This window comes from Eulemur rufifrons, chromosome 7 (assembly GCF_041146395.1).
Source record: "Eulemur rufifrons isolate Redbay chromosome 7, OSU_ERuf_1, whole genome shotgun sequence".
NCBI lineage: Eukaryota > Metazoa > Chordata > Mammalia > Primates > Lemuridae > Eulemur > Eulemur rufifrons.
Window position 1 is genome coordinate 71,315,312 of NC_090989.1, and position 27,670 is coordinate 71,342,981.

At 39.3% G+C, this 27,670-nt stretch overlaps 1 protein-coding gene across 1 annotated transcript in view; it reads left to right on the forward strand.

Moving 5' to 3' along the window:
- The window catches only part of ATP13A4 (ATPase 13A4), a 133,136-nt gene that overhangs the window by 35,352 nt on the left and 70,114 nt on the right, over positions 1 to 27,670 (forward strand). The window contains exons 2-7 of the mRNA XM_069472772.1: positions 5,698 to 5,871; positions 18,063 to 18,209; positions 23,805 to 23,875; positions 23,968 to 24,048; positions 25,558 to 25,627; positions 27,145 to 27,279. Coding sequence (XP_069328873.1) covers positions 5,698 to 5,871; positions 18,063 to 18,209; positions 23,805 to 23,875; positions 23,968 to 24,048; positions 25,558 to 25,627; positions 27,145 to 27,279 — 678 coding nt within the window. The remainder of the gene's footprint in view (positions 1 to 5,697; positions 5,872 to 18,062; positions 18,210 to 23,804; positions 23,876 to 23,967; positions 24,049 to 25,557; positions 25,628 to 27,144; positions 27,280 to 27,670) is intronic.

A 27,670-nucleotide genomic window follows, 5' to 3' on the forward strand; every position in this document is an offset into this window, starting at 1 on the left:
TAGTGCGTTAATTGGTTCTTTATAATAATGTGATGAACTCACCACCACAAACAAAAACCGGGACCTTGACAAAAATCACATTTGTGAACGTGGCTTCTCATCCCCTGCCATTGTCCTGCAGCATGTGCTCATCATCCCCTCACTTTCCCTCCTATATAGTCTCCTTTCATCTGAGTGTATCTTAAAAATATATTTTAAATTTTAGTTGTTTTTAACTCTGTAAAAAGGTCACCATGCTGTTGTAATCCTTCGCACTGACCTTTTTCACGTCGTATCGTGTTAGTAAGAGTCATCCGTATTGCTGTGTATTGCTGCGGTTCCTTCGCGTGAAGTGCTACATAAAATCCCACTGTGTGGACACACCACACTACATCATCCTCTCTCACTGGATGGCATTTGGGTTATTCCCTGAATTATTTCGTACATGTCTTTTTGTGCTCTCCAGCTGACTCTTTCAGTGCAAGCATATGGGGTCAATATTGTCACAATTTCTAATTTATTTTAAAGAAAAAGTAGAAATCATATTTTTTTATGTGAAAATAACTGGCAGACCAATGTAAAGTTTAAGAAATACTTACCAGGTAAACAAGGAACTTGTCTGCAGGCCATTCTTTTTGAGCCTCCAGTTTATGATTTCTGGATAAAGTCATTCACGTTGAAAACTTCTCATCTGAATGTAGAGGTTAAACTAGAAGAAGCTTAGAGAACCTTCCTTTAGTAAAAAGAGTGGCAAACAAGAAACTGCTGAGGCATAAATTTTGGTAGATGTTGGGGTTGGGGTCAGGAGGGAGGTAAATTGTATTCATTGAACACGATTTGTTGTAGTGCATGGACCTTACACTGAAGCATTATCTTCACATCCACAATTTGGAAACAAGCCATAAGACATTATCTTCAGGGAGGTAAACTTTTAAAAATGGAATATTTTAAAACTGTCAAATATTTAATGAAGCCTGTAGAGAAACACAAAATTTTCTTAAAGAGACTAAATGGCTCCCAGGCCAACAAGATTTGACTGTAATTTGATGGAATGAATTAACGTGTTTAAAAAGGGCATTGCCAATCAGGGTGGGAGATAGTTGAAGATCCCTGAGCCAATTTTAAGCACCATGCTGGCCTATGGCTCTATTGGCAGGACAGTCACGACTGCGGGGATGGTGCTACTGGGGAGAGAACACACTCCTAATACCAACCCACATGTGCTGGGCAGTGTGACAGCCACACACATCTCACTCTCTCATTAGCCCCAGTCTCTGAGATCCACTTAGCTGGAGTCTCCCCTAAGAAGTGTCTGCTGGCAGTTTCTGGCACTCGGAGGCTGAGAGCCACTCTCAGGACTGGGTGGGCCCTCAGGTGATGACATAGTCCTATAAAGTTTCTTTGGAGACAGCCACTACCCTGTTCCAGTTGTCACCTCACCTGCATTTCCATGTCTTCACACCTCTACATTCATTAAGTGCTTACCTGATATCAGTGAGGCCCTAAGTTAAGGTAGTTATGGTAAACTCGGGAAGATCAGTCTCAATTCAATTTCATGAACCCTCTAGAGCAGGGCGTTATCTGGGCTCTGGAACTCTCCACTCCCACCCTAAATATCTATGGAGAAATTTGTGTGTATGTGTCTCTGTGTTTTTCTGGGGAGAGCGTCTATAGATTCTGATAGGGTTCTGTTAGCCAATGTAGTTTAAACCATTGCATTGGGGAGCACAGTTTGGCTCCTTTAGCATGGGAGAGCTGCAGGGGAGAAAGACTGGACACCAAAGCGTAAGCCCTTAGGAATGCAAAGGACCTAGATGCCAGGAACAGAGTGAGGAGTGTAACGTGTGGGTTAGCAGAGGGATAAAGAAAGGGACAGTGTACTATTCCATAATGTACATAGCCTGCCGTGAGTTTAATTATTTGTGTAGTAGTCTTTGGACATTTTTCCAATATTCCTTTTTGGCTAACAGATCCCTTTTTCTGGGAGGTAATAGTGGGTGAAGTGCAAAGTAGCAGGGACAGCTCCCTCAAGCATATTCAAGGACATGGAAGGCACACCATACATGTAGGAAGTAAATTGCCACAGGATGATAATAAGAGCACCATGCTGATTTTTGCAATTTTAAACCCAATATCTGTTAATAGTCCCTGTAATGCAATTTACTTCAACTCATTACAATTCAACTCACTTCAATAAGCAATAATTAAGAGTTCCTTGTCCATATTATTTCATCTTAGAAAATTTAGCAATGTATTATGGGTCAGGAGCCACCAAGTGGTGTTGTAGTGCCCACCAGACTGAGAGTAGGGGAGCTCTTAGAGCAACACTATAGTATAACCAGGGGGTATTCCCTTGGCTTGCTTGGGACACTTCTGGTCTACTTCTGCTATTCCAGTGTTATTATTAATAGCATCCCACTCAGAAGACAATTTATATGGTAATCCCTCTATCTAACTCTTTTATTGCTCTAACCATGTTTTATCTTACCTGTTTGAGTATCTGTCTTCCTCACTAAACTAATGAGCTTTTTGAGTCTAGAGGCATTGTCTCATTTATCTCTGGGTCTAGCACATGTCTGCTATTTGGTAGATGCTCAATAAACATTTGTTAAATTGAACTGAAATTAAAGACAGAATGAAGAGCCTTAGAGTAGAAATAGCCAGCCAATATTATTTTCCATGCACTCCCAAGGTCTAGACTGGAGGCCCAGTTTTGAGCTACTTATGAGCTTTGTGCCTTGGGAAACTAATCTTTTTCAATATGTGTAAAGTGCTTAGAGAAGGGCTTTTAAGTGCCCAGTGAATTTTAGCTGCTAGCATTCTTATCAATAATAATTAGTTGCTGGCAATAAGTGTTTATTACATATAGTAACTTTAAACTTTAGTTTTCTTAACTGGAGAATGAAGGTAATAATTCCTGTTTACTTTATCTTGATAATGAATACAAAAACACTTTGAAAACTGTAGACAGTTCTCATTGAACAGCCCATAAACGAATGCACAGTAATAGAGGTTTGTGCTGCACAGAGTAACTCAGGCATTTTACATGGGGGCTCAACTGACTGGCAATATAAGGAAACTTTTAAATATAATATTTTAAAAAGATGACAAAAATGGCTGGGTTGGAGGGTAGAAGTTGATCTATGCCAAAGTGTGAAACATAAAAAAAGCACATGGGAAAAGATGGCAGGTGGACTCAGGATAAGTAGGGAAATTAGGATTGGGGTGCTGCTCAGTGGGGGACTGACAGAGCACTGCTGCAGTGTAAGGTGGGAACAGAGCCCCTGCGGGCTTGGCTCCTGGAGAGCAATAGCTTGACTTGGAACTGAAGAATGTTCATGTCAAGATAGACATTCTACTTGCATAATCAGTTAAGAGCTTGTATTTCTGAGTTAATGTGGACATTTTATTAAAGTTATGCCAAGCCTGAGCAATACCTACGAAAGCCATTCAATACCCGTGTGTCCTGCTAATAATAGGAAGGAACCTAATAATTACAACTGAAAGCAGCTTTCAGTCAAGGATCACAGAACATTTTGTGATAATGTAGTATTTATAAGATTATATAGAGAAATTGGTAGATTTAAAGTTTTATGTTCCAGCTCCTTTGTTATCCCAAGAGGCAATTATAAGAGCAGAACTATTGATACCAGGAATTCTTGGACCTAATTGCCAATAAACCAGGAGATAGAGTTTCAGGTGTATGTCGGGGCAAGGGGCCAAATGGTAGCAGCATCAGCAGCAGTAGCAAATGCTTACAGAGCAGTTCCACATACTAGCTCATTGAAACCTGAGAGCAACCCTGCCAGGTGTGTACTGTCACTACCCCCATTTTATGGCTAACAAACTGAGAAATAAAGAGGTAAAATAACTTACTGAAAGTCACACACCTCCTAAGTGGCAGAGCCAGTCTCCAGACTCATGATTTCTTGATCCAGTAGGTGACCTACTACCTCTCCATTCTAGCTGTTATAACCAGTACAAAGTATACCTATGACTTTGTAGGATATAGTTGTGGAACTGCTTTCGGCACAGGCCCTTGGACTCTCTACGCAGTGGAAATTAACAGGAGGCCAAATGGGAGTCACAAGCAAGGCTTTACTGGGGCTTATGCTAAGCGCAAGCAAGGGAGGTAGTACAAAGGGAAAATATCCTCCAGGCCGCCTCCCCAAGGGGTGTTCGGGGAAAGTTTCAGAGAGGCTTCGGTGGGAAAGGGGTGATGTGTAAGCATGTGGAGGTGGAGATTTTTCTTGCACCTGCATAGTTCTGTTACAGGCTTCTTCATGCATCACATGTCTCCTTAGAATGTTAAATCCCCATGCCTGGGTGAGATTTTTACCATTATAATCTCACAAACAAAATGAGATTATAATGAGGGGGAAAAGCCAGGGTAAGATCAAAGTGGGGATCTCTTCTAGTTTCAGGTGGTTGGATCCGGATTGGTCTGGTTCCTTTGCAGCCAGGTACCTTATCAGCCTGTGTCAGTATCTCACTCCAGTGTCCCTGAAAAACATTACTCATAAGACAGATGGTTAGGCCACTCTCCCTATCTGGGTATGAGCTGAATTCTAGCAGCCAGGAAGCCCTTTGAACTAGGCTGGATCACGCTGTCCCACATTGTCTCCCTGGGTCAGAGGTGAGACCTGAGTCCTGTCCCGATACTGTTTCAGAAATGAGGCCATAAACTTCAAGAGCATTTTTTCTATTCTGTCTCACGCTTTTCTCGGAAGAAGTTTGTCTAGATCATACATTTATTAGAGGTGAGCCTCTTATCTTATTCAAATTTACAAGGGCTGCCCGGAAAGTATCAGCCATGTATGTCTCTATTTATCACAGGAGATGGCTGGATACTTTCTGGACAGCCCTTGTATATTCTCCCGGATTTAGTAATATCCCCTCATCACACAGAGCAGGTGCTGAATAACACAAGTTTAAGTCTCTATGGATTTTCCCCCTTGATACAAAATTCTTTTTGTAACTAAACAACGGAGGAGTGTGGGAAGGCATAACTCTACCTCAAACTCTCAAACTCAAGTTGACATTTACTTGTTAATCCTCTGTGCTCAAATACTTTCACCAAATCCTGACTCTGAACTCAAGGCCTAGTTCTAGTCTCTCCTGCCCATGAGGCAGCTGGTTCCAGCCAAGGGGAGGGTCTGGTTACAGCTATCAGCGAGCATTCCTGTCACAAGGCTTGTAGTCATGTCTGCTAGGGCTGTGGATCAAACTCAAGACTCAGTAACTGACGGAGCTGGATTTGAATCTTAGCAGTGGAACTTCCCAGCTGTTTGGCCTTGGACAAGTCATTCCATTTAGCCACTCTGAGCTTAGTCCCATTATTTATAAAATGAAGATAATATTACCTTATTTCAGGTATAATACAGGGGTAGGTATGATTGGGAGACTTGAACAAGACAATATATCTGAACACCTAGCATAGTGCTTGGCACAAGGCAGCTAGGTGCTCAAATCATAGGAAATGATTTTCCCAGTTAGACTGCAACTTCTTGAGGTCTGAGATCATGTCATATAAGAGCTAGAGCTATACTTATTTGTCAAGAATCCTTCTCCACTCTCTCCATTCCTCACCCTGGCCTCTCCCCACCCTCCTCAATTCCTTCACACTCTGCCCTCAGTTCCATCATTAAAATCAGTATTTGCTCATTTATTGTTTATTATGCTTAACCAATATTCAGGGTCATCTTTATTCTGTCCCAGGAGATATTTGGCTATCGGACTCAAGGCTGCCGGCAAACCCTCTGCATTGCTGGATCCATCTTCTCATTTGGAATCCTCCCCCTGGTGTTTTATTGGAGGCCAGCTTGGCACGTATGGGCAAATTGTGTCCCATGTTCCTTGCAAGAAGCAGATGTCGTGTTGCTGAGGACAACAGTAAGTGTATACCTGGTTTTGTATCTGGTGCCCCTTTTTCCTGGACATCACGGAGCATGGCTGGGGGAGATGTGCACACGGCGGGTAGCAGGCGGAGGCTCCAGTCTTAAGTTCCATCACAGCTTTTCATCTACCAAGAATTCAACAATTTGTGTATGATGGGATTTGATTAAGAAGACTTATTTCATGAGATATTTCTTTTAAAATTGTGAGTTTTGTGAATGTTAGAGCAGGAAATAACCACGTTAATAGCTAAAAATAACAGATAGTGTGAAGTAGTTAAGTCAGGCTATAGGCCACAAGATTCACACTGACCTTTGCCCCCAAACCCTGACATGTCCACACCTATTCTCCCCACTAGAGTGACTCTGGAGGAAGGGAGGGGAAGAGTTGGGGAGGAGGTGGGGATCATGCCTTTGAGGATGATGCTGCCTTTCCATGCTGATTTGAGAGAGCCACAGTTATTGATGGGGGTGGGTGGCATTCTGCAGATATACAAGGGTAAAAATGCAGCCATCTTGCCCCTGAGGCGGTTGCCTCTCTGCTAACACAAGGCCTTGGTCTTAGGTGAGTTTCCCTGTATTTGTTCCCACGCCAGTTCCTCATAGCTCTTATAACACTTAGACAATGTGCATAATTCCTGCAGGACTGTCAGCTGCACAAGGAAAGTGACCATTTCTAACTTGTTAATGGCTGCACCCCCAGTTCCTGCATGTGGTAGTGATTCCATTAATATGTGGCAGACAGACTGAAGTGGATATTCCCATTGAGGAGAGTGAAAGGACAGTCTCATGGAGGACTCTCTTCTGGATGACTTTTACTGAGCCAAAATGACCCAGAATGACAACCAAATTCTTGATAAATCAACCTCTGTTGGGAGTTTTACTTCTTTTATATATGGCAATCTCTCCAGATAAATATTTTATATAATGCAGTAAGGGAGAAGAATAGCAACAAGCCTTATAACTGACCAAAAAAAGTCTGTATTTCAATCCAGAATCAATCTCACAGAGCTAAGGCTAAACTTTAATGAAATTGAGAGTTGACTGAAGTTTGCCTTTGTGGACTTGCTCCATTGGGGCCAGCTCCACCCCTCATTTCTGGATTCTGGTCCCACACTTGTTGTATATCCAGTTTAGCTGACACGTGAGCTATGGTACGGTGATAGCAGATACACCTCCTTGCAAGTCCAACTATAATTTAAAGATTCTTGGAGAATAAGCTTCAAGACTTTAAGAAAGAAAGAGGTTACTGTGGAGTAAGAATGAGTCATATTGATAACGTTGGGTTGGAGCATGTACTCCACTGATGCCTCAAATCATTCTTCATGAAGACTTACAGAATGTGCATGATAGAAAAGTGCCTGGCACCCACCAAGTAATACTTCTTCATATGCTGGGTGATGAAATGGGGTCTGGGGAGGTGACTCAATGTCCTCTAGCTCTTATGTGAGTGAGGGGCCCAAGCAGGACTAAGTCCTGTGTCTTAGCTTCTAGTCTAGGGCTGTTCCCATTGCACTATACTTAGACCACTGGTTCCTAAACTTCAACTACATCAGAATAATCTAGAGGGCCTGTTAAAGCAGATTGCTGGGGCCCACCCCAGAGTTTCTAATTCATGAGAGCTGGACTGGGGCCCAAGAAATTGCATTTTTAATAGGTTCTCAGGTGACGCTAATGTTTCTGGTATAAGGGGATACATTTTGAGAAAAACTATTGTAAGTAGTTATCAGTCCCATTTATGAGCTCTCTTGATCTTTGGGGGTGAAATGGAGACATGGACATTTGATTTATGGCTCAGACAGTATATATTTATATAGTCTCAAGGAGAATAATCCAGATTTGGCAAAGTGGTATAAGTGGCCCTCCCATACGCAGCCTGAGTGTCTTGCTGGGGCAGAGGTAGAGAAAAGTTTGCTTTCTGGGGCCCAGAGCAAGGACATCATTATTTATGGAAGACCCTATCTTTGGGATCTTTCATGAATCACCCCTCCATGTGAACTTAAATGAGATTCTTATTTTCTGGGCAGGAAAGGAATTTAACTCTGCAAGTACATCCATGCTCTCAACTAGTTCACAGGAGGCAATGCTTTTGCTGCAGTAGAAACAGAGCCTTACAAACAGAAAAGCTTGCTGCCTTTCAGAGTGCATCAGCAGACTTCAGATCTGAGAACCTTGGGTTAGCTGAACTGTGCTCTCTGGGGTTGCTGGCAGAGTCAAGCAACAAACAGGAATAAGAGGAAATGGGCAAAGAAATGAAAAAGGAAGGGAGAAAAGTAAAAGAAATGGAGAGAGAAATAGGTAAAAGAAAAATGAAGAGGGAGAAAAGAGAAAGAAAAATCTAAGAGTAAAAAAAAAAAAAATGTCACCAAACAAGGAGATGGTGCGTTTTTGGGATTAGGAGTCCAAAGTTTTGACTTCTAGTCCTAGCACCTTAGATTTGTAACCTAACTTTTCAGGACCTTGATTTCTCCACTTACAAAATGGGGCTAGGAAAGTACTTGCTCTTTCTTGGGCTGGTGTGAGAATGAGGTGCGATTATGTATGTAAAAGCTACCTGCAAACTATAAAATCCATCATCAAAGACCATTTTAAGTGTGTGTGTGTGTGTGTGTGTGTGTGTGTATATGTGTGCGCGCGCGCACACGTGATTGCTCAAGCCACTCCAAGAGCTTTCTATACAAAGAACTTGCTATACACAAGGGACACCGGTGTCTAATGGTCCTGCTTATTTGGCTGACGGCCCCTTTCCGTATTGCCCAGGCAATTCCTTCCAGGATAACAGACATGAGGAAGGTGTTTGTGGTTGTGAATCCCAGCTCTCCTTCATACTCGGCCAGGTGATCTCTCCTAGGTGCATGTAGTTAGCTTTGAAACTGGACATATACTGGAAAGACTCAAAAGTATTGGTGCCTCTGGGAGCTGCCTTCCATCATCCCGCCTCTTTCTTTGCATCTTCGCATCTTTAAAAGTCTATCAAGCCCCTCCCACATTCCACTCCCTTCCACAACTAATCAAAGCAGTCTAAACCAGCTTCAATCTTGCCTTTTTCATCTTGATTTCAACTTTAATTTTTAATTGCCCGCTCTTGTGTGTCACTTTAAATGGATTTGCTATGCCAGAGACTCTCCAAATAAATGAGGTTCTAAATTAGTCTTTATGTAATTAGACAAGAATTCAATTATTTCAAACATTCTTACTATCTGAGACTTAGATAAAAATAAGCTTTGGGCACTAATAGTTTAAAAGTCTTCTGCTAGGTTATTTGCATTAAAATGACACCTTACAAAGATTTTATTTGAATTATTTTACAATAGCTGGACTGTAACGACTTCCCATTAAGAAGGACTGGATGACTCCAGCCTGAAAATGTGTGGTGTATCTGTTCTTCATGCTATTAAAAAATCAGTACTTGGTATTTATCATCAATCTCACACTGGTAAGATTACAGATCATTAGCACAGATACTGATTAGGTAGTCATCTCTTAACATTAAAAAAAAAAAAGGCCACAATGTACTGACTGAAAGTCTTCAGTACACAGTTTATTTTCCACACCTCTTCTCTTATTAAGTACCTCTAACAGTAAGATTTTTCCAAAAGATAAGTGTAATTACATTTTTATTTTATAGTTTTAAAAGGGGCATTTTATTCATTATTCATGTACTTTTGAATTTTAATTAATATCTGTAGCAATGCCACATTTCTATGCAAAGAACATGATTTACATTCATTGGTGTTTTGAATTCAGATGCTCCTGATAATTTTCATAGTTTTCATCTTTATGATTATTAGAAACACAGGTTTTCCTTCATTGTCATTGTATGTGACCTGTTGTCAAAGACCCATGATTTTGTGATGATTAGTAATGAGGCCTGACTCAGGGCACTTCAGTTTGATGTTTTAACGGGGAGTGTTTTCCCTTTGGTTTCAGTGAAAGATGTCAAGGCAGGACTGGCACAGTGGCTCATGCCTATAATCCTGGCACTCTGGGAGACTGAGGTGGGAGATTACTTGAGCTGAGGAGTTCAAAGACCAGTCTGAGCAAGAGTGAGACTCCACCTCTACTAAAAATAGAAAAATTAGCCGGGCTATGTGGCCCTGCGCCTGTAGTCCCAGCTACTTGGAAGGCTAAGGCAGGAGGATTGCTTGAGCCCAGGAGTTTGAGGTTACAGGGAGCTGTGAGGATGTCATTGCACTGTAGCCGGGGCGACAGAGTGAGACTCTGTCAAAAAAAAAAAAAAAAAAAAAAAAAAAGAAAGTAAAAGAAAGAAAGAAGGAAGGAAGGAAGGGAGGGAGGGAGGGAAGAAAGAAGTCAAGGCTAGGGGCTTTAGTTCCAAAACTTAGAAACTCTGAGAACCAGGCATGCAAGTGGCAGCCCACATCCTCTCGGCAATTGGCAGCATTTGTGTTTACCGGCTCCTTTACCTCCTCCCCTTCCTGCTCTGCTGCTGCACCTGGGTCTCTCACAGCCAGCTCTCCCCACACCAGCACGAATTTCTACAGGAACCAGGCATTTTGCTTGGTTCATGATTTTACCCACAAAGTTTCTTCTGATAGTCCCTCTCTCCTCCATTCATTCATTCTCTTATTTATTCATTCAGTTAGTATTTACTGAGCACCAACCATATACCAGACATTGGAAACACAGCTCTGAACAAAACAGGTGGAGATTCTTGTCCTCACAGAGTGACATTCTAGTGATGAGTCAACACACACCCCACACATAGGCACATTCTCTATGAGGTAAATGTATCATAGAAAGTAGGTGTTTGATCTCTGCTTATGAATACCTCATTCCTCAGCCATATCTCACCTTCTCTATTGAGTCTTTGTTGATTAATTCTCTGCCCCAGTTCTGGAGGGAGTTAACACACATTCTGCATCAGCTCTGTGTTTCCACTCTGACTACTGTAGTGCTTTTTGCAGTCTGCCTTGTGTTAAAATGCTGTTCACTTTACAGTTTTTAAAACAGTATGTCATCAATTATTTTATTTAATTCTTATAACAACCCTGGAAAATGGGCATTATCACCTCCATTTTATAGATGAGGATGCAGAGAGAACAAATGATTTTATAACCTAGTAAATATCGAAGTCAAGATTTCTCTCCTGTCCCTTTTTCCTTCATAAATGTGATGAACACAGTTTGTATGCCAGCCAACAGTGCTAGCTTATGGGCAGGTGTGTGTGTGTGTGTGTGTGTGTGAGAGAGAGAGAGAGAGAGAGTGGGGTGTGAAGGGAAGTATAATGATTAATTAAACCAAGATTTTTGACCTTATAGAGTTTATCAGATTACTACACAAATAAATGTAAAAATCCAACTATTAAAAGTGCTGCATTAGTACTTAGGAAAGGTTCATGGTCATGGTAGGATTAATATAATAGAGATTTGACCAGGTCAAAAAAGTCAGGAAAGCCTTTCCTGAGGTCCAAAAGATAACAGTTACAAGGTGATGGTGGCTGGAGGAAACAGTCACCATGGAGAGTTGTCTAGCGAGAGGGGATTGCATGGGCAAAGAACCTGAACCTAAACTTTCAGACTTTCTATATCCTGAGGTTCCTCACTATGCTATATTCCTTATGATAGCTTATTATTTTGTTAGATTATAATCTTTTTGAAGACAGCGATGGTGGCTTACTTTTCATCCCCACACCCCCCAGCACATGGCTACAGCGGGGTTCAACATTTATCTAATTTGGTTGCATAAGTAGAATTGGAACAAACCTGTAATAAATAGTCTCATGTTTACTACCAGCACTTTATTACAAAAATATTAAAGTGAAATGTCACAGTTGAGAAAATAAGAGAACCTACTATTATGTTTCATTTAAGTATACATTCTCTTCTGAATCCTGTTCCGCCACCCTGCAATTCAACCTGATTTTTCGTTAGACATCCAGCCAGAAATCTGCAATTCTGTGGTCTGGCCTCTGAGAGATGACTCTATGTTAAGACAAATAGGTTTTGTTTGTTTGTTTTGATTTTTAATTTTATTTTTAATTGACAAATAGTAATTGTACATATTTATGGGGTACATAATGATGTTTCCATACATATAATGTATAGTGATCAGATCATGGTGATTAACATATATATCATCTCTTTTCTCATTTATGCTTAGCATGTATATCATCTCATTTCTTTGTGTTGAGAATGTTAAATATCCTCCTTCTAGCTATTTGAAACTATATAATATATTATTGTTAACCATAGCAATCCTGCAGTGGTATAGAACCCTAGAACTTATGCCTCCTATCTGGCTGTAATTTTATATCCTTTAATAAATCTCTCCCAAGACAAATAGCCTTGAGGCCATTACCCTTTATAACACAGGGCCATTTATATTATGATTTAATATTTTGCAAAACATTTAATACATGTTATCTCATTTGGTCCTTACCAGTAGAGAACATATCCCCCCATTTTATAGATGGAGGCATAGAGAAACAAAATGCTCAGGGTCCTATAGCAAGAAGTAGAAGCAAAACTTCTACTAAGAGTTGAACTAGAGTTGGAACTAAAGATCTAGTTACTCTCTGACCAGTGACCAGACTCTACAGAGGTAGCATTGAAGTGGTTTAAAAACAAACTCTAGATCCCGAGTGCCTGGATTGGGTTCCCAGCACTGCTCTTGACCTACCTTGGGCAATGTATTTGTCTGCTAGGGCTGCCATAGTAGAATACCACAGGCTGTGTGTCTTAAACAACATAAATTTATTGTCATAGTTCTGGAAGCTGTAAATGTCCAAGATCTAGGTGCCAGCAAGATCTGTTTCTGGTAAGGCCTCTCTTCCTGGCTTGCAGACAGCAACCTTCTTGCTGTGTCTTCACATGGTCTTTCCTCTGTGCTCTTGCACCACTGGTGTCTCTTCTTTGTCTGTATGAACATCAGTCCTATTGGATTAGCGTGCTACCCTTATGACCTCATTTAACATTAATTACCTCCTCAAAGGCTTTATCTCCAAATATATTCGAGGCTAGGGCTTTTGGGAAGACACAATTCAGTCCATAACAGTAAGTTAATTAACACCTCTCTGCCTCCATTTTTTCTTATGTTAAGCGGGGCCGATGATCATACATGCCTCCTTGTGAGGATGAGGGAGATGATATGTATAAAGTGCTGTGATGAGGACTGTGCCTGGCATGTAGGTGTTCCATAGGCCTTGGTCAACTTTTTACTGCACACTGTATCTCCAGATGTTTCAGACAATGAACCAGATAATCCACTGTTCCCCCTCCCCTCAAAAAACAACTATAAAAACATGCCAAAAACCCCAATCTCCCCCAAATATATGCTGAGTTGTTCCAGATTTCCTTTTTTTTGCATACGAACATAGATATAGCCTTTGCTTTGCCACATAACTTCACCGTTTTGTCCCTCCTGCCCCTCCCCTTTTTGGGACAGCACGTCCCAGGGTGGAGTACTGAGATGATAATTAGTGTGAGATTTCTTCAAAACTTAGAACTTTTTCTATGTATCTTGGAACTAAATCCTATATTCTAGTCAATGTCAACCTTTTCCAGCTAAGCAACATTAGGAATATGAGGTCAGAGTATCCAGAACATCAATGGGTCTGGCCAAGAGAAGGGAAGAGGTTTTTTAATATCTTTTTGGAAATTTTTAATCAGTTCTTTTAAAGGCAAGCCTCAGAAGTACAGTAAACTCCTATATGTAATATAGTGTATATTGTATAATAAACTCTTATATAAGAGAAGTCATAGCATTGGCCTGAACTTGAAGTGACCATTACACTACGTTTTTTTTTTTTTTTTTTTTTTTAAGACAAGGTCTCACTCTCTTGCCCAGGCTAGAGTTCAGTGATGTGATCATAGCTCACTGCAACCTCAGACTCCAGGGCTCAAGTGATCCTCCTGCCTCAGTCTCCCAAGTAGCTGGGACTATGGGCATGTGCCACCATGCCTGGCTAATTTTTTAGCATATATATATGTGTGTGTGAGTGTGTGTGTGTGTGTGTGTGTGTGTGTATGTATTTTATAGAAACAGAATCTTTCTATTTTTCCCAGGCTGATCTCAAACTCCTGGGCTCAAGTGATCCTCCTACCTCAGCCTCCCAAAGTGCTAGGATTAGAGGCATGAGCCACTGTGCCCAGCCCCATTACACTACTTTTAAATTCCAAGGGATGAAGTACTTTTAGCAAAAGGTTAGAGTGAGATAAGCTAGATCACTTGCTTCATTCAAATATGTAAGTTAATCTGGCGTCCAGGTTCAGAAAGTGCAAGGCCACAGGAAATAAGAAATGTCCAGGTTTCTTCCTCTATTTTTCTATCCTGCTCAAACATTGGTGCTTTGTGTATATTCAACTTTTGAGATGCACTCTTGAATTATTTTAAAACCTACTGTTTTTAGAGTTCAAGGACTGATCTGGTTAATTCTTTTGATAAAGAGGAAGCAAAACCTTCTCAATGAGACTTGTAAAAAGACCACATTTGCCAAGCAAACAGTCTGGATTTTTGCATTACAAATGGATTATTTAAAATGGTAGACCCTCTGGTGCATTTAAGTTTTTTACAGATCATTGACTGCTTGGAAGAGAGCTGGGAAACAGACTAAAGAGGGAGATCATTTCCACATAAAGATGCTGCTTTTCCAGAAATGAAAAATAGAGACTCTCAGAGATTCTAAAGTTTCCTCAAAGGGAAAATAAGTTCCTATTTACAGAAATGTCTCAGGAACAACATGCTGTGAAAAATGAGGCACAGAGCCGCAAGACAACTAGCAGCAGCCTCCCTGCTATGGGCCAGACCTTGGACCAGGTGCATTGTGTATTATTTCATTTAATCCTTCAAACATCCATGAAATGTGGTATTATTATCCCCATTTGCCAGATAAAGAAAATTAGGCTGAGAGTTGCAAGACAGTTTGGAGCTGAGATGTGCGCTCAGGTCTCAAGCCTGTGCTCTTTCCATACTGGAACACCACCAAACTGAAAACCGAGAGAAGTTGATGATATTGCCCCAAGTGATCACTCGACATCAACATAGTTGCCTTCCATTTCTTTTTTTAAAAAAATCACCCGTTAAAGAGTTGGGTGATTTGACAGAGTCCTCAACAGAGTGATAAATGAGAGAGAAGTCAGTGTCACTCCCCTACTCTAAGAAAAATGGTTGTCTAACTAGTCTCTACTTTATTTTGCCAATAGAATTCTCCTTTTCATTATACAGAATTATGAATTATTGGGCTTAGGAATAAAAGGGATGACAGAAAATGAGCTTAAAGGCAAATACTTGTGTATCTGAGCACCTCTGATTTAGCGATGCTTTAAGCTGTAGCCAAATGTAGGTGTATATGAATTGCAGTTTTTAATAGCCACATAGACTAAGGCATGGATTAAGGTGCATTGCATTAACACTGGCCTTTGAGAACTTCTAAGTTCCAGTGGTCCACTTAGCTTTCCCCTTTTTAGGCATTGCAGTCTGCAGGTCTGTTTGCTGTCACACAGGGCCAGAGGGTGGCAGCTTGATTTTGGGAATCAGGTTCTGTGCTGCCAGGAGAGCAGAGATCGTGAGAAACTGGGTGCTATTTGTTACACAGTGCACTCACACGGGCCACAGACATCATGTGACAATTTGTCAAAATAAAGAAAAAGGAGCCAAGATTTAGAGTGAGAAGATCTGAACTCTGGTCCCAGTTCTACTCCTACTACCAATTGCAGACTGTCTGGAGCAATCCTTAGCCTTGCTGATGGTGAGTTTTCTCATCTGCAAGGTGAAAATAATGATAATACTGACTTTGGAAAATTGTGAGCCTAAAATAAGATAACTAGTACAAAAAGTTTTTATAAACTGCTAAGTAATCATATGAAAAATAATAGTTAATATTATTTTAATTCACTTAGGAGGATCGAGAGTAGCTATCTTCCTAATTGTCCTCACTTGGTGGCCAGAGGTCTCTGGTCTTGATGGCTCTTTTATAATTTGTGTTCCAATTTATCTACAAATTACGTGTTTTCTTACCAAATTTTTCACTGAAACTTTGTTGTTTGGAAGTCCCAGTTCAGGCTGGGTATAAAAAGGGCAGCCCAATCAAATAGCATTTTTTAGTAAGATGTAGACTAGAGCAGAGGGTGAGAGGGGACTCTGGAGGGGGTGAACAGGGGAGGAGGGCTGCTAAATCCCTGCTCTAATAGTTACCAACTGTGTCTTTGCTTCCTCACCTATTAAATGGGAGGATAATGAACAGTAACTACCTTGTGGGGTTTTTGACATTAAATAAAATAATACATATGTAGCACTATGTGCCTAGAACATAGTAAGTGCTAAATAAAGGTTAATTATTATTATTATTGTTATTAGAAACTCAATGTTCTTCTCACAACAAAGCCTCCTTTGATGAGGTCAAAGGCAAAGCTATACTGAGCTATGTCAGTGTGCTGAACCATGTTAAGGTGTGTTCCAGAGAGTTGGTTGCCTACTCTACCATACCTAGAACATATCCCAGGTCAATGGCTCAGTCACTGGAAATGTAGCCGTCTTCAGTCATTCTTAGGCTCTGAAGGTAACTGCTTGCAAATGTGATTTGATTTGATTTAGTTATTTTTTTATCCATGTGGTAATAGCCAATTTCATTGGTTTTTAAAATTAATTCTTCAATTTTCAAATTTCCAGTAAGGATGTTTCCTCCTCCCCTCACCTGTCCTCTGCTCCCCTGTTCCTTTGTTCTTGCTCCTCCCTATCTCTTTCGGTCTCTCTCTCTCTCTCTCTCATCTCTATCTCTTTCTCTCAGAATCTGTTCTAGGCCTGGCTGGAGCACAGACATGCTTCAAACGCAGCCCTTACCCACAGTCCAAGAGAAGTGAGAAGGTGGATAGGTGAAGGGTAGACTGTGGTAAGAATCTCGAGTACCCTGATGGTTTGGAGGTGAGAAGACCCAGAGAAATTAGAGAGGTTCCCAGAGCGTGAACTCAGCCGGAGTCCGAACGATGGTAGGATGTGGCCCTGTGAGACTTAAGGAGAGGAGAGGAGGATGTGTATTCCAGGCTAAGGGGGCAGCAGGAGCAAAGGCATGAAGGGGGGCTTCTCCTGAGGAGAATTAATGTTAGAGATTAGCTGCAATGACTATATTTTCTCCTGTCTGCCTTTTGCTGAGTCAGCTAGGATCCTCTTCATGGCAAAAGTGGATGTGGTGGTGGAGACAATTCCTAGCTCTGACATGCATTTCCCAGGCATAAAATTGTTCCTGGGCCTGACTTCTCTTATTGTTCTTAGCTCCTGAGGTTTGTCAGACATCCAAGTGGGTTTTATGTTTAGGATTTACCCATTCAGATCCTAACTACTGCTATTATCATATCAGTCTCTAAGGGGCCATTGTGCTGCTCAATCCAGTGCTGCTCCCTCTTATTTAATTTCATGACGAAGTCATCAGTGCACTGCAAAGGGAATCAGTTTCCATTAGGATCATGCAATAAGGTGTCTTCTTCAATCCCACCTGTGCTAGCATCTTGACAGTTACCTTGGGCACGTTCGGCCCATGCCTTCAGTCTCTTTCATCCATTCATCAGACTCTCATTGAGCAGGTCTCAGTGCTCCACACCAATTGGGAGACAAGGAACAATAAAACATAATCTCTATTTTCAAGATAGTCTAAATGGAACTAAGAGAATACAGGTAGAAAATGATTAGGAGCACAAAAGAGGGACATTTAAAATCTCTCAGAGTTAGTAAAGTGACAGGTTTTTTTTTTGTTTGTTTGTTTGATTTTTTTTTTCCTGGAGGAAAGGTGCTGAAGAGGTTCTTCTGGAAGAGGTGAAATTTAAGTTAAGCTTCTAACAGTGGGAATGGTTTGATTGACTTGGTTTCCTCACCCTCCAAGATCCACAGATACCCTTGGAATGCTTGTTTTTGTTTTTCCCAGATGAAATTTTGCATCCGGCCATGGGCTGGAAGGTAACGGTGTGAACTACCTCTTCTCTGAGCAAGTGCCTCCTGCCTCTCAGCTTGATTATATGTGTCACTGCCCCATGGGCACATCCAGATTCCTCAGTAAATGATGACAAGTCTTTTCCCATCAAGGCTCTCTATCTACCATCTTTCAGAGGCATATCATTCTGTCTAGAATGTTCACCAACTCCAAACATTTACAGAATTATATTAAGATGATGTTTTTTAGGTTGAATTATAGCTTGATGACTTCTTTTAACTTCATGGGGGTTTTGGTGTCTGTTTCCTCAGGATGAATATCAAATTTACTCTCGGAAAAAGGTAATGTGGATCTACCTGTCATCATTAAACAGCGCAGTTGGTCTCACTCCTGACCACCCTCTCATTACAGATGAGGAGTGTATCATAAATAGAGCCATAAGAAAGCCAGACCTAAAGGTAAGAAAATTTATGGCTACCGCTGATACCAGAGAAGTTTAATCTTTTCCCCCGAGATACAAGGTTGAATCCAGGTCATCCACTGTGCCAATCCTCAGCTACAGTGTAGAAGTTTACAAAGAACATGAACTTTGGAGTGAGACAGAACTCAGTTCAAATCTCAGCTTCATCCTTGTGAACAGTACAATCTTAAATCAGTTACTTAACTCTGCTGAGCCTCAGTTTTCTCACCTATAAAATGACAATTATAATGCCTATCTCAAACATTAATTGATGAAATTCAATAAATTAAGGAATACAAAAATAAATATGATGCCAGGTACTTAGTAAGTGCTCAACACATATTAGCTCTTACTAGCATTATGGCCTGTAATATAACTTGTGCAACAGGGCTAATCTTACAGTAAATATAGTCACCCAGGAATATCCCAGGAAGTTTGCCTAAGCCTTCAGAATAATCTTGTTTTGAATTCTTGTCATTCAACTGTGTTTGGGTTACTCCCTTTTCATAATATTAAATTAGTACTGCTTGGATTATGACCAGTTAACATTCATATTAAAAACACATTTACAATATAAGAAAGAATGTTTTCTCTTATATTTATATATGTGTAGTCAGCTGTTTAAATTAGTTTTATGAGCTCAAGGTCAATTTTTAAAAATAATAAAAGTCAATTACTGAATAATTTTTCTATTATCAATTGTTATCACCCAGTTGTCTTAACTGCCAAAATAGACAAAAACAAAAGAGGTCAAGTACCTCCAAATAACAGAGCCTAATCTGTTAGGTGAATATTCACCTGGAAAAGTAGGCTTCCTAAATCAGCCTCATGTCCTCAAGAGTTTCATCGCCCTGAAATTCTAATATCTTTAATTGCATCAAATAAGTGGACAGAAAAATGAAGAAATGGTCAAATAATAAATAGAATGTAAAGAAAGAGCAGAGCTCTTGAAATGGAAAATTTTGATATTTTCCTCTACCAGCTCATGGTATAGACCATTTTGTTAGTTACTGCCTCTCTGACTCCTGAGTTTCTTACTTATAAAATAAGGGTAATAACCCCTTCTCTGCCTGTTTCTCAGGGCTATTGTGAACCTAAAATGAGAATATAGAAATTAAAGTGGTTTGTGAACTCCAATGAGCTATATTCATAATATGGGCCGAAACTTTCATTAAAGTCAGAGGGCTATCATGTCATGGGCTTAGCCATCATGACACTAATAGCAAGGACAATAACAATACCAAGATGATAACTATTTAGGGCCAGTTAAAGGGAGTCTGGAGATTGCAGCAAAGAATTATGTCAGGTTTGCAAACATAGTCTAAGAGGAGACTCTAAGGACCATCTGGGAGGACTGCATGCAAAGCAGAAACCCAGTGCTTAACCTGTTAAACAGGATGCTCTTATAACATGTTCCAACAAGAGATGAAGACCAGGAAGCCTGAGGAGAGGAATCTTCCTGATTCCTAAGCAGAAAGATAAAATGCACCCTGCAACAGATTTTCAGTTTCCTAATTACTGTTTCCTGGTCTTAAGTTCCAGGAAATGGGCAAATAAACATCACCCTTTGCAATTATTACTCTTAACATCCTCTTACCAGCCTCCAGAGGCTCTGAGGGTGATACGGGAAGCAGACAAACTCAGGCAGAGATGTTGCCTGCTGGGAGAATATCAAAGATACTTAAAAGGTCTATGATGGAGCCGTCCTTCTCACTCTGCAAGAATGGCCTCAGAAATTGCCAGAAGGTAATGGAATTTTCCATTTTCTGGACTGAGGTAAAACTTAACAGTAACCCCTTTATCCTCATTATTGCTGCCTTCCTTTGCAGATGTCCCGTGTCTATTGTGTTTTATAAATTTCTGAATCTCAGTCTGTGGTTTCACAGCCGCTTGATAGAGGTTCTCTAACTGAGCAGGGGCTTCACATTCTACCACAATTTGACTTTTAAAATTTTTCCAACACAGATTTTCAAATTTATGAAATTAATAAGTAGGCAACCTCACTTTATACAACTTGAATTTTGAAGTTAAAAGATTTTGGATTTTTTTTTTTTTTTTGAGTCTACCTTGAATATTATATCCTTTGAGAGACTGAGCTTTGGAGCCAGATGGGCTGAAGTTCAAATTCCAGCCTTGCAGGTTACTTAATCAAAATGCACTTCAGGTGCAAAGTGAAGATGAAAATAATATCTGCCCTACCACAGGATGATAAAAAGACTAAAGATAATGTGTGAAAAATCCTAAAATGCTCAATAAATATTAATTATGACTACAACCCTGCTCTATTTGCAAAATTGCAGGGTATACTGAAGAGAAAAGTAAGTTGTGAGGCAAGAAACTTGAGATTCCAACATGAGTCCTGATGGCTGACACACCCCAGGGCTGGTCACTTTCAAATTTCTTTCCATCCTCTCATTTGCAGCTTATGTAGGAAGTATCATTCCCACTGACAATTCACTCCAATTTTATACTGAGAATCAATTGTAAATAGGGTTTATTTTAAAGAAGTTACTTTGCAAACAGCCTTACTGAAATAAATCATTCTGAAAAATAAAAAAAATACAGCATTTTATACTCTTACTTGGTAACTAGTGGGTAGGGTTAAAATTCATTTGAGGTAACCTAGATCGTGGAGCATAGGGAGTTAAACTGCATTTCTAGCTGTCATGTGGTTTGACAAAGCATTCATTCATCTATTTAATGAAAAACATATTGAGCACTTATTATGTACCAGCTGTATACTCTTTCCAGTTTTAGAATTTACCTAATGGTTATACTGACTAATATTCACAGGTATAGAATATATGCATAGGAGCGGAAGTGAAACTTAAACATAATCTGTTCCATTACCTCGGTTATTCATGGGGAAACTGAGGTGCAGAGAAATTTAGTTGAAGTTCTCAAGGACACAAGTACCATAATAGCTATAAAAGGAAGCCTTAACCACCGTTCCTCAGCTGTGGCTGCACATTCAAATTGTCTGGGGCAAATTATTATAGAAGTATTTATGCCCAGGATGCACTGCAGCAAATCAGAATCTCTGGGGATGGGGGGAGACCCAGACAGCAGTATTTTTTTTTTCAAAACATTGAGGGGGGTAGAAGTGTTTTGTTACATGGATGAATTGTATATAGCTGAAATTAGGGCGTTTTGTGTGCCTGTCACCAGAGTAGTGAACATTGTACCGGATAGGTAAGTTTTTATCCCCCAATGGCAATTATAGCAACAACAAAAATAAATAAATGGAACTTAAATTAAAAAGCCATAATTTTTAAAGCTTTCTGGAGGAGTCCAGTAAATAAACTGAGAGTACTACATGGCTCCATAGCAATGTGACAGTCTCACTGTTTCTCTGTGTGCTTAGGTCATCAGTTCATGAAAATTCAGATTCACATATAAAGTTGCTTAAAGAAATCAGAAGCAATAAGGCACAATTGCCATAAACATTAACCCTTCCCTTTTTTCCCCACTGCTAATGCCCTCAGAACCTTATTCCTGGAACACATTTTTTCTGTCTTTTTTTCTTTCTTTTTTTTTCTTTTCTCACTCTGTCGCCCTGGGTAGAGTGCAGTGGCATCATCGTAGCTCACAGCATCCTCAAACTCTGGCCCTCAAGTGATCCTCCTGCCTCAGCCTCCTGAGTACCTGGGACTACAGATGCATTCCACCACACCTGGCTAATTTTTCTATTTTTAGTAGAGACCAGGGTCTTGCTCTTCTTCAGTCTAGTCTCGAATTCCTGAGCTTAGGTGATCCACCTGTCTCAGCCTCCCAGAGTGCTAGGATTACAGGCATGAGCCACCACACCTGGCCTCCCATTTTTTTGTAAAACCTTTTCTCTCCCTTAGTATTTACTATCAGCCTAATCTTCTTCAGTGTTTCTTCTTTTCTCTCTCTTTTTACTTGTTTAGTGTGGCTACTAGAAATTTGTTTTTAATTGACACATAATAATTGTACATATTTATGGGGTAAAAGGTGATGTTTCAATACATATATATTGTGTAATAATCAAAACAGGATAATTAGCATATTCATCACCTCATACATTTATCATTTCTTTGTGGTGAGAACATCCAAAATCCTCTCTTCTAGCTATTTTGAGATATATAATACAATATTATCAACCATAGTCACCCTACCATGCAATAGAACACCAGGGCTTATTCCTCCTACCTCTGACTTTGTACCCATTGACCAATTTCCCCTGCATCCCCTTCTCCCCTCTATGCACCTCAGCCTCTGGTAACCACTATTCTACTCTACACTTCTGTGATACCAACTTGTTTAGATTCTACATGTAAGTAAGATCACGCTTTACTGTGTCTAGCTTTTTTCACTTACCATAATGTCTTCAAGACTCATCCATGTTGTCACAATTGGCAGAATTTCTCTCTTTTTAAGGCCAAATAGTATTCCTTTGTGTGTATAAACCACATTTTCTTTATCCATTCTTTCATTGATGGACACTTAGGTTGATGCCATATCTTGCCTACTGTGAATAGTGTGCTACCATAAATATGGGAGTGCAGATATCTGACATAGTGATTTCATTTTCTTTGGATGTATACCCAATAGCAGGATTGCAGGATCATATGGTAGTTTTGTTTTTTATTTTTTGAGGAACCTTCATATTCTTTTCTATAATGACTGTACTAATTTATATTTCCATCAATAGTGTATAAGAGTTCCCCTTTCTTCTCATCTGTGCCAGCATTTATTTTTTGGTTTTTTGATAATAGCCATTTTAACTGGAATGAGGTGCTATCTCATTATGGTTTTGATTTGTATTTCCCTGATAATCAGTGATGTTAAGCATTTTTTCATATATGATATGTATATCTTCTTTTGAGATATATCATTTGTATATCTTCTTTTGAGAAGTGTCTATTCAGGTCTTTTGCCTAATTTTTAATTCATTAGTTCTGTTTTTTTTTTGCTATTGAGTTGCTTGAGTTCCTTACATATTTTGGATATTAAACCCTTGTCAGATGCATAGTTTGCAAATATTTTCTCTCGTTCTGTAGGTTGTCTTTTCACTGTATTGATTGTTTCCTTTTTGTTTCTATATAGATTTTTAGTTGTCCATATAATTTCTTTCTATTTTTAATAGAGACGGGGTCTCACTCTTGCTCAGGTTGGTCTCGAACTCCTGAGCTCAAACGATCCTCCTGTCTCTGCCTCCCAGAGTGCTAGGATTCCAGGCATGAGCCATCGTGCCTGGCCCAAGACTGTATTTTTTACTTTATCATAGTTTCATTTTTTTGCCATGTACATATTGGACTATACGGTGTAGTCTTTTTTGAATTTTTTTTCCTTCTTAGGTTATAAAGTAGTAGAATTCAGACACTAAGTTTTATTTGTATCTTTTGTATGTAGTAGGCCCATGATACATGTTGATTGAATGATGACTTCTAGTAAAAAATGCCATTTGTGTAATAGAAAAGGATAGGATGAGTTAGAAAAGGACAAAATTCTAAATAAGTACATTAAGGTTCTATCTTTGCTGTTTCCACAAATGCTTCTTTATTTACTGAGTTGCTGTATATTCTCTGATTCTCAAACTAGAGACTTCCTTAGTACTTTTCTTTTGCAGGTGAGATGCATAAAAGTGCAGAAAATAAGATACGTTTGGAACAACTTAGAAGGAAAGTTCCAGAAAATTGGGTAAGTTGCTTTAGCAAGTGCATCCAAAGAATAAAAATGTTATCTCAAAAACATTGTTGCTAAATATGTCTATTTCGTTATTATTATTTTAGCTCTTTGGAAGACTGGCTCAGTTCTGCCAAAATACATCAAAAATTCGGATCAGGTCTAACAAGAGAAGAACAAGAAATTAGGTACCATGTTATTGTTGCCTATTCTAGCTCAAAGGAACTGTTATCAGCCAAATAGAGAGCTCAGTAAATAGTTATTTTAATTGATTAATATCAGAAAATGTTGTAGTGCTCTATTTAGCATTATTTAATTAAATGCTTTCATATACATATCACTTCACCTTCAGAGCAACCCTGTCGGGGAGGTAGAACAGATATCATCATCATCCTAATATAACAGATGAGAAATCTGAGGTTCAGACAGGTTTAATGGCCTGAACAAAGTCACACATATGGAAAGTGATTGATGAGGAATTGGGTCCCATGTCTCTCACTATAGACTTAGTGCTCTTTCTACTCTAAACAATGTTTGTCAAGGTCATTATAATAATAAAGTTAAGGCAGTTTTGATTGTAATCAAGAAATATATATTACACCATAACACAGTTAAATAATCGTGGAGCACCAGAAGAATATCTTGCAAGTTGTGTCACCACCCAATTCCAGATCAGTTATTAGGCAGAGGTGCAAGGCTAAGAGAGGTCACTTGAATATTAAGAGACCTTGTGCCTTTGAACAAATATCTTCTCTTCTCTGGGCCTTAGTTTCCCAGTCATAAAAAGGGGGAGAAGGACTCTATTAAGGTTCCTGCTGCTCCTAAATTTCTATGATTCGTACACTTCCCCCAACCCCATTTCTAGTACTTTGAAGAAACCTAGAGCCTTGCAGCATCAACATCGCTGGAGAGCTTGTTAGAAACATACAGTCTCAGACCACACCTCAACCCTATTAAATCAAAATCTTCGTGTTAAGAAGATCACCAAGTTATCTGTATGAATATTAAAGTTTGAGAAGCACTGCTTTAATACATTTGGCCAAGCTATTTAATCTGAGCATTGATGTGGAGGGCACAGAGAAAGTGGTTATTGTTCTCAACAACAAAATTACTCACAAAGTGCCATTCTTCTGCAAAATCAAAGAAACTCCTCTCTGGTTCTTCAATCTGAGGGCTGGATAATTCTGTGTGTAGAGCTATTTTTAAGATCCCAGGACCTTTCTACTAACATTAAAACAAATTACTGCAGCTTCACAGAACTTTTGAATAGGAATAGGAAAGTAGAAATAGCATTTCCTTATCAATAAAACTATTCTTTCTTAATAACCTCACTGTTCCTCATTCATGGGACCAGAGTTGGGAAGAAATAGTTGAGGACATGCCAATCCAGAAACTACTCAATACTTGAATGAGACAATGGGTAATATTAAATATCCAAATTACTATTTAGGGAATTATTTAGACCTTGGGGAAAGTCTAGTTCTAGAAGCAATATGATCATGTTTATTGTTTTTGCACCTGGGAACCCTTCCCCTCCTGTTATTTTGAGGAAGATGGGAATATTATATCACAAGGGAAGCTTATGTTGATCCCACACGTGAGAAAATGAACATGGAATAGACCTTTTTCTGAATGGGTGAAAAATGAGCTTCATCTTTTTTATTAGTGACTGAGTGATATGTGGTCTCTCCCTATAGGAGGTTAATATGTGGGCCTAATACTATTGATGTTGAAATCACACCAATTTGGAAACTGCTCATCAAGGAGGTAATTTCTCCAGTGTTTTCTCTTGGCATTGGATAGAAAATAAAGAAGTTTGGTTCAAATCAATCAGGAGTACTATTAATACTTGTTAATAAGTAACTGTAATTTGGGAAATATTTTAAAAGAATGACAAGTATATTTTCTTCATACCTCTTACTCTTTTTTTTCAAGTGCTTCTTTCACACATGGCCTCATACAACAAAGGGTGAGACACTTATGTGTCTACTTATTATTTAATGACTGGATGAATGAAATGTTTATTTTCTTCCTTTTTCAAAAGACTATACTGTTTAGCCTGTTTCAACCTTGTAAGACTAAAATATACATCTATTTTAAAAAGCAATCCTTTTATTAGGCAACAGATATCATTTACTCAGCATCCAAAATGGTAGTAAGAAAAAAAAATACCAATCTATTCAGCCTTATTAGTTCTACTGATCTCAAGGTATATGTTGGAGGGAAAGGACTTGACCATCATTTACTCAGTTGAAGTTTTCCTCTTGATCTCTATCACTTGGCTTATCACTTTCCATTTGACAGTGATTGTTATCAAACTATAACCCTACAGCTCTACTCTAGCTTCCCCTGTGCTCCACCTCCCCTCCTCCTTGACTTAAAAAAGAAAAAAGCTAACTAAGCTCAAGGTGCTTTCTCAATATTTCCAGCAATATTTCAAGCATGAAAGAAACCAAAACAAATTGATAGGAACAGTTTCTGTGTGCTTCCTTTCTAACCTGAGAAAAGGATTACCATTCCTGTTTTAGACAAGTGAGAACCAACTAGAGGGAATTTGAGTAAGGGCACAAAGTGTTTTTAACCACAGCAGAATTAAAACTGTTAGAGTTAACATCTCTGTCCCACAGCATTCTAAATGCACGATTGCAGCTTACCACTTTCAGCACAGCTCACTACTTATGAGAAAATGTAGTCTTCAATTCACCCATTAGCCTACAGTTCTTTAATGCCTTTGTGTATGACCACTGTTATGTCAATAACAATAGGACAATAGATTAGAAGGTTAACTTGGGAAACCTGAACTAATACTTCACCTTTCTGAAGGGCAGTAAATGTAAACAGGAGATGCTAATATCTACTTATACAATTATTGTGGTGGTCAACATAATGATACATGAGACACTACTTTGTAAATTGTAAAGTGCAGCAGTGATTAAAAGTAAGTTCTCTGAGTCTCTGCCCAGGCTTAAGTCTTGGCTCTGTGACATAGTTGTGTGACTTTGGACAAGATCTAAGGCTCAGTTCCTTCATTTTTACAATGAAGATAAGTAATGACTTCTGGTTAATAAGGTAACTATGTGAATTAAATGAGTAAATTAGGGTAAAATTGCTTAGTGCAATGTCCAGCACATGACAATTGCTGAATAAATGTAATAAAAAGAAGAATATAGAAATTGTGTGGTATGATTAATGTTATGGAGATGATTATGAAAACCAGTCGATGAATAGCCAAGTGTGAAGCCTAAAAATCTCCCTTGTCTTCCTGTTTTTATGTCTGCCAACAGGTTCTAAATCCATTTTATGTATTTCAACTCTTCAGTGTCTGTTTGTGGTTCAGTGAAGACTATAAGGAATATGCTTTTGCCATCATAATCATGTCCGTCATTTCCATTGCTTTGACAGTGTATGATCTCAGGGAGGTGAGTGTTTCCACTAATTCTATGGTCTCAGAAAGGGAGTAGTAGTGACTTCATTGAAATTTTGTTAAAGAGGAGAATCGGGAAGCAGTCATCACCCACCACCCCATATTAAATGAGACCAGGTTGGTAAATATCTAGCAAAATAGCCAATGCTCAACAAGTTGTCTTTTCCCTTCCCTCACGTCTCAATCCCTAACCTTTCAAGTTATTTTCCCCCCTCTTTTTAGCTTACTCAAGACTAATTAGCCATTACAATATGCAAATGTTTATGAATTGTGAATGAGTGGAAAAATCATGCAAAGAAAACTGCTCGATCTTGAAAATGGTGGAAGATGGAAGTGGAGGAATCCCTGTTTAATATCAACTCCCTTGCCCATCTTTTTGGTTGTTA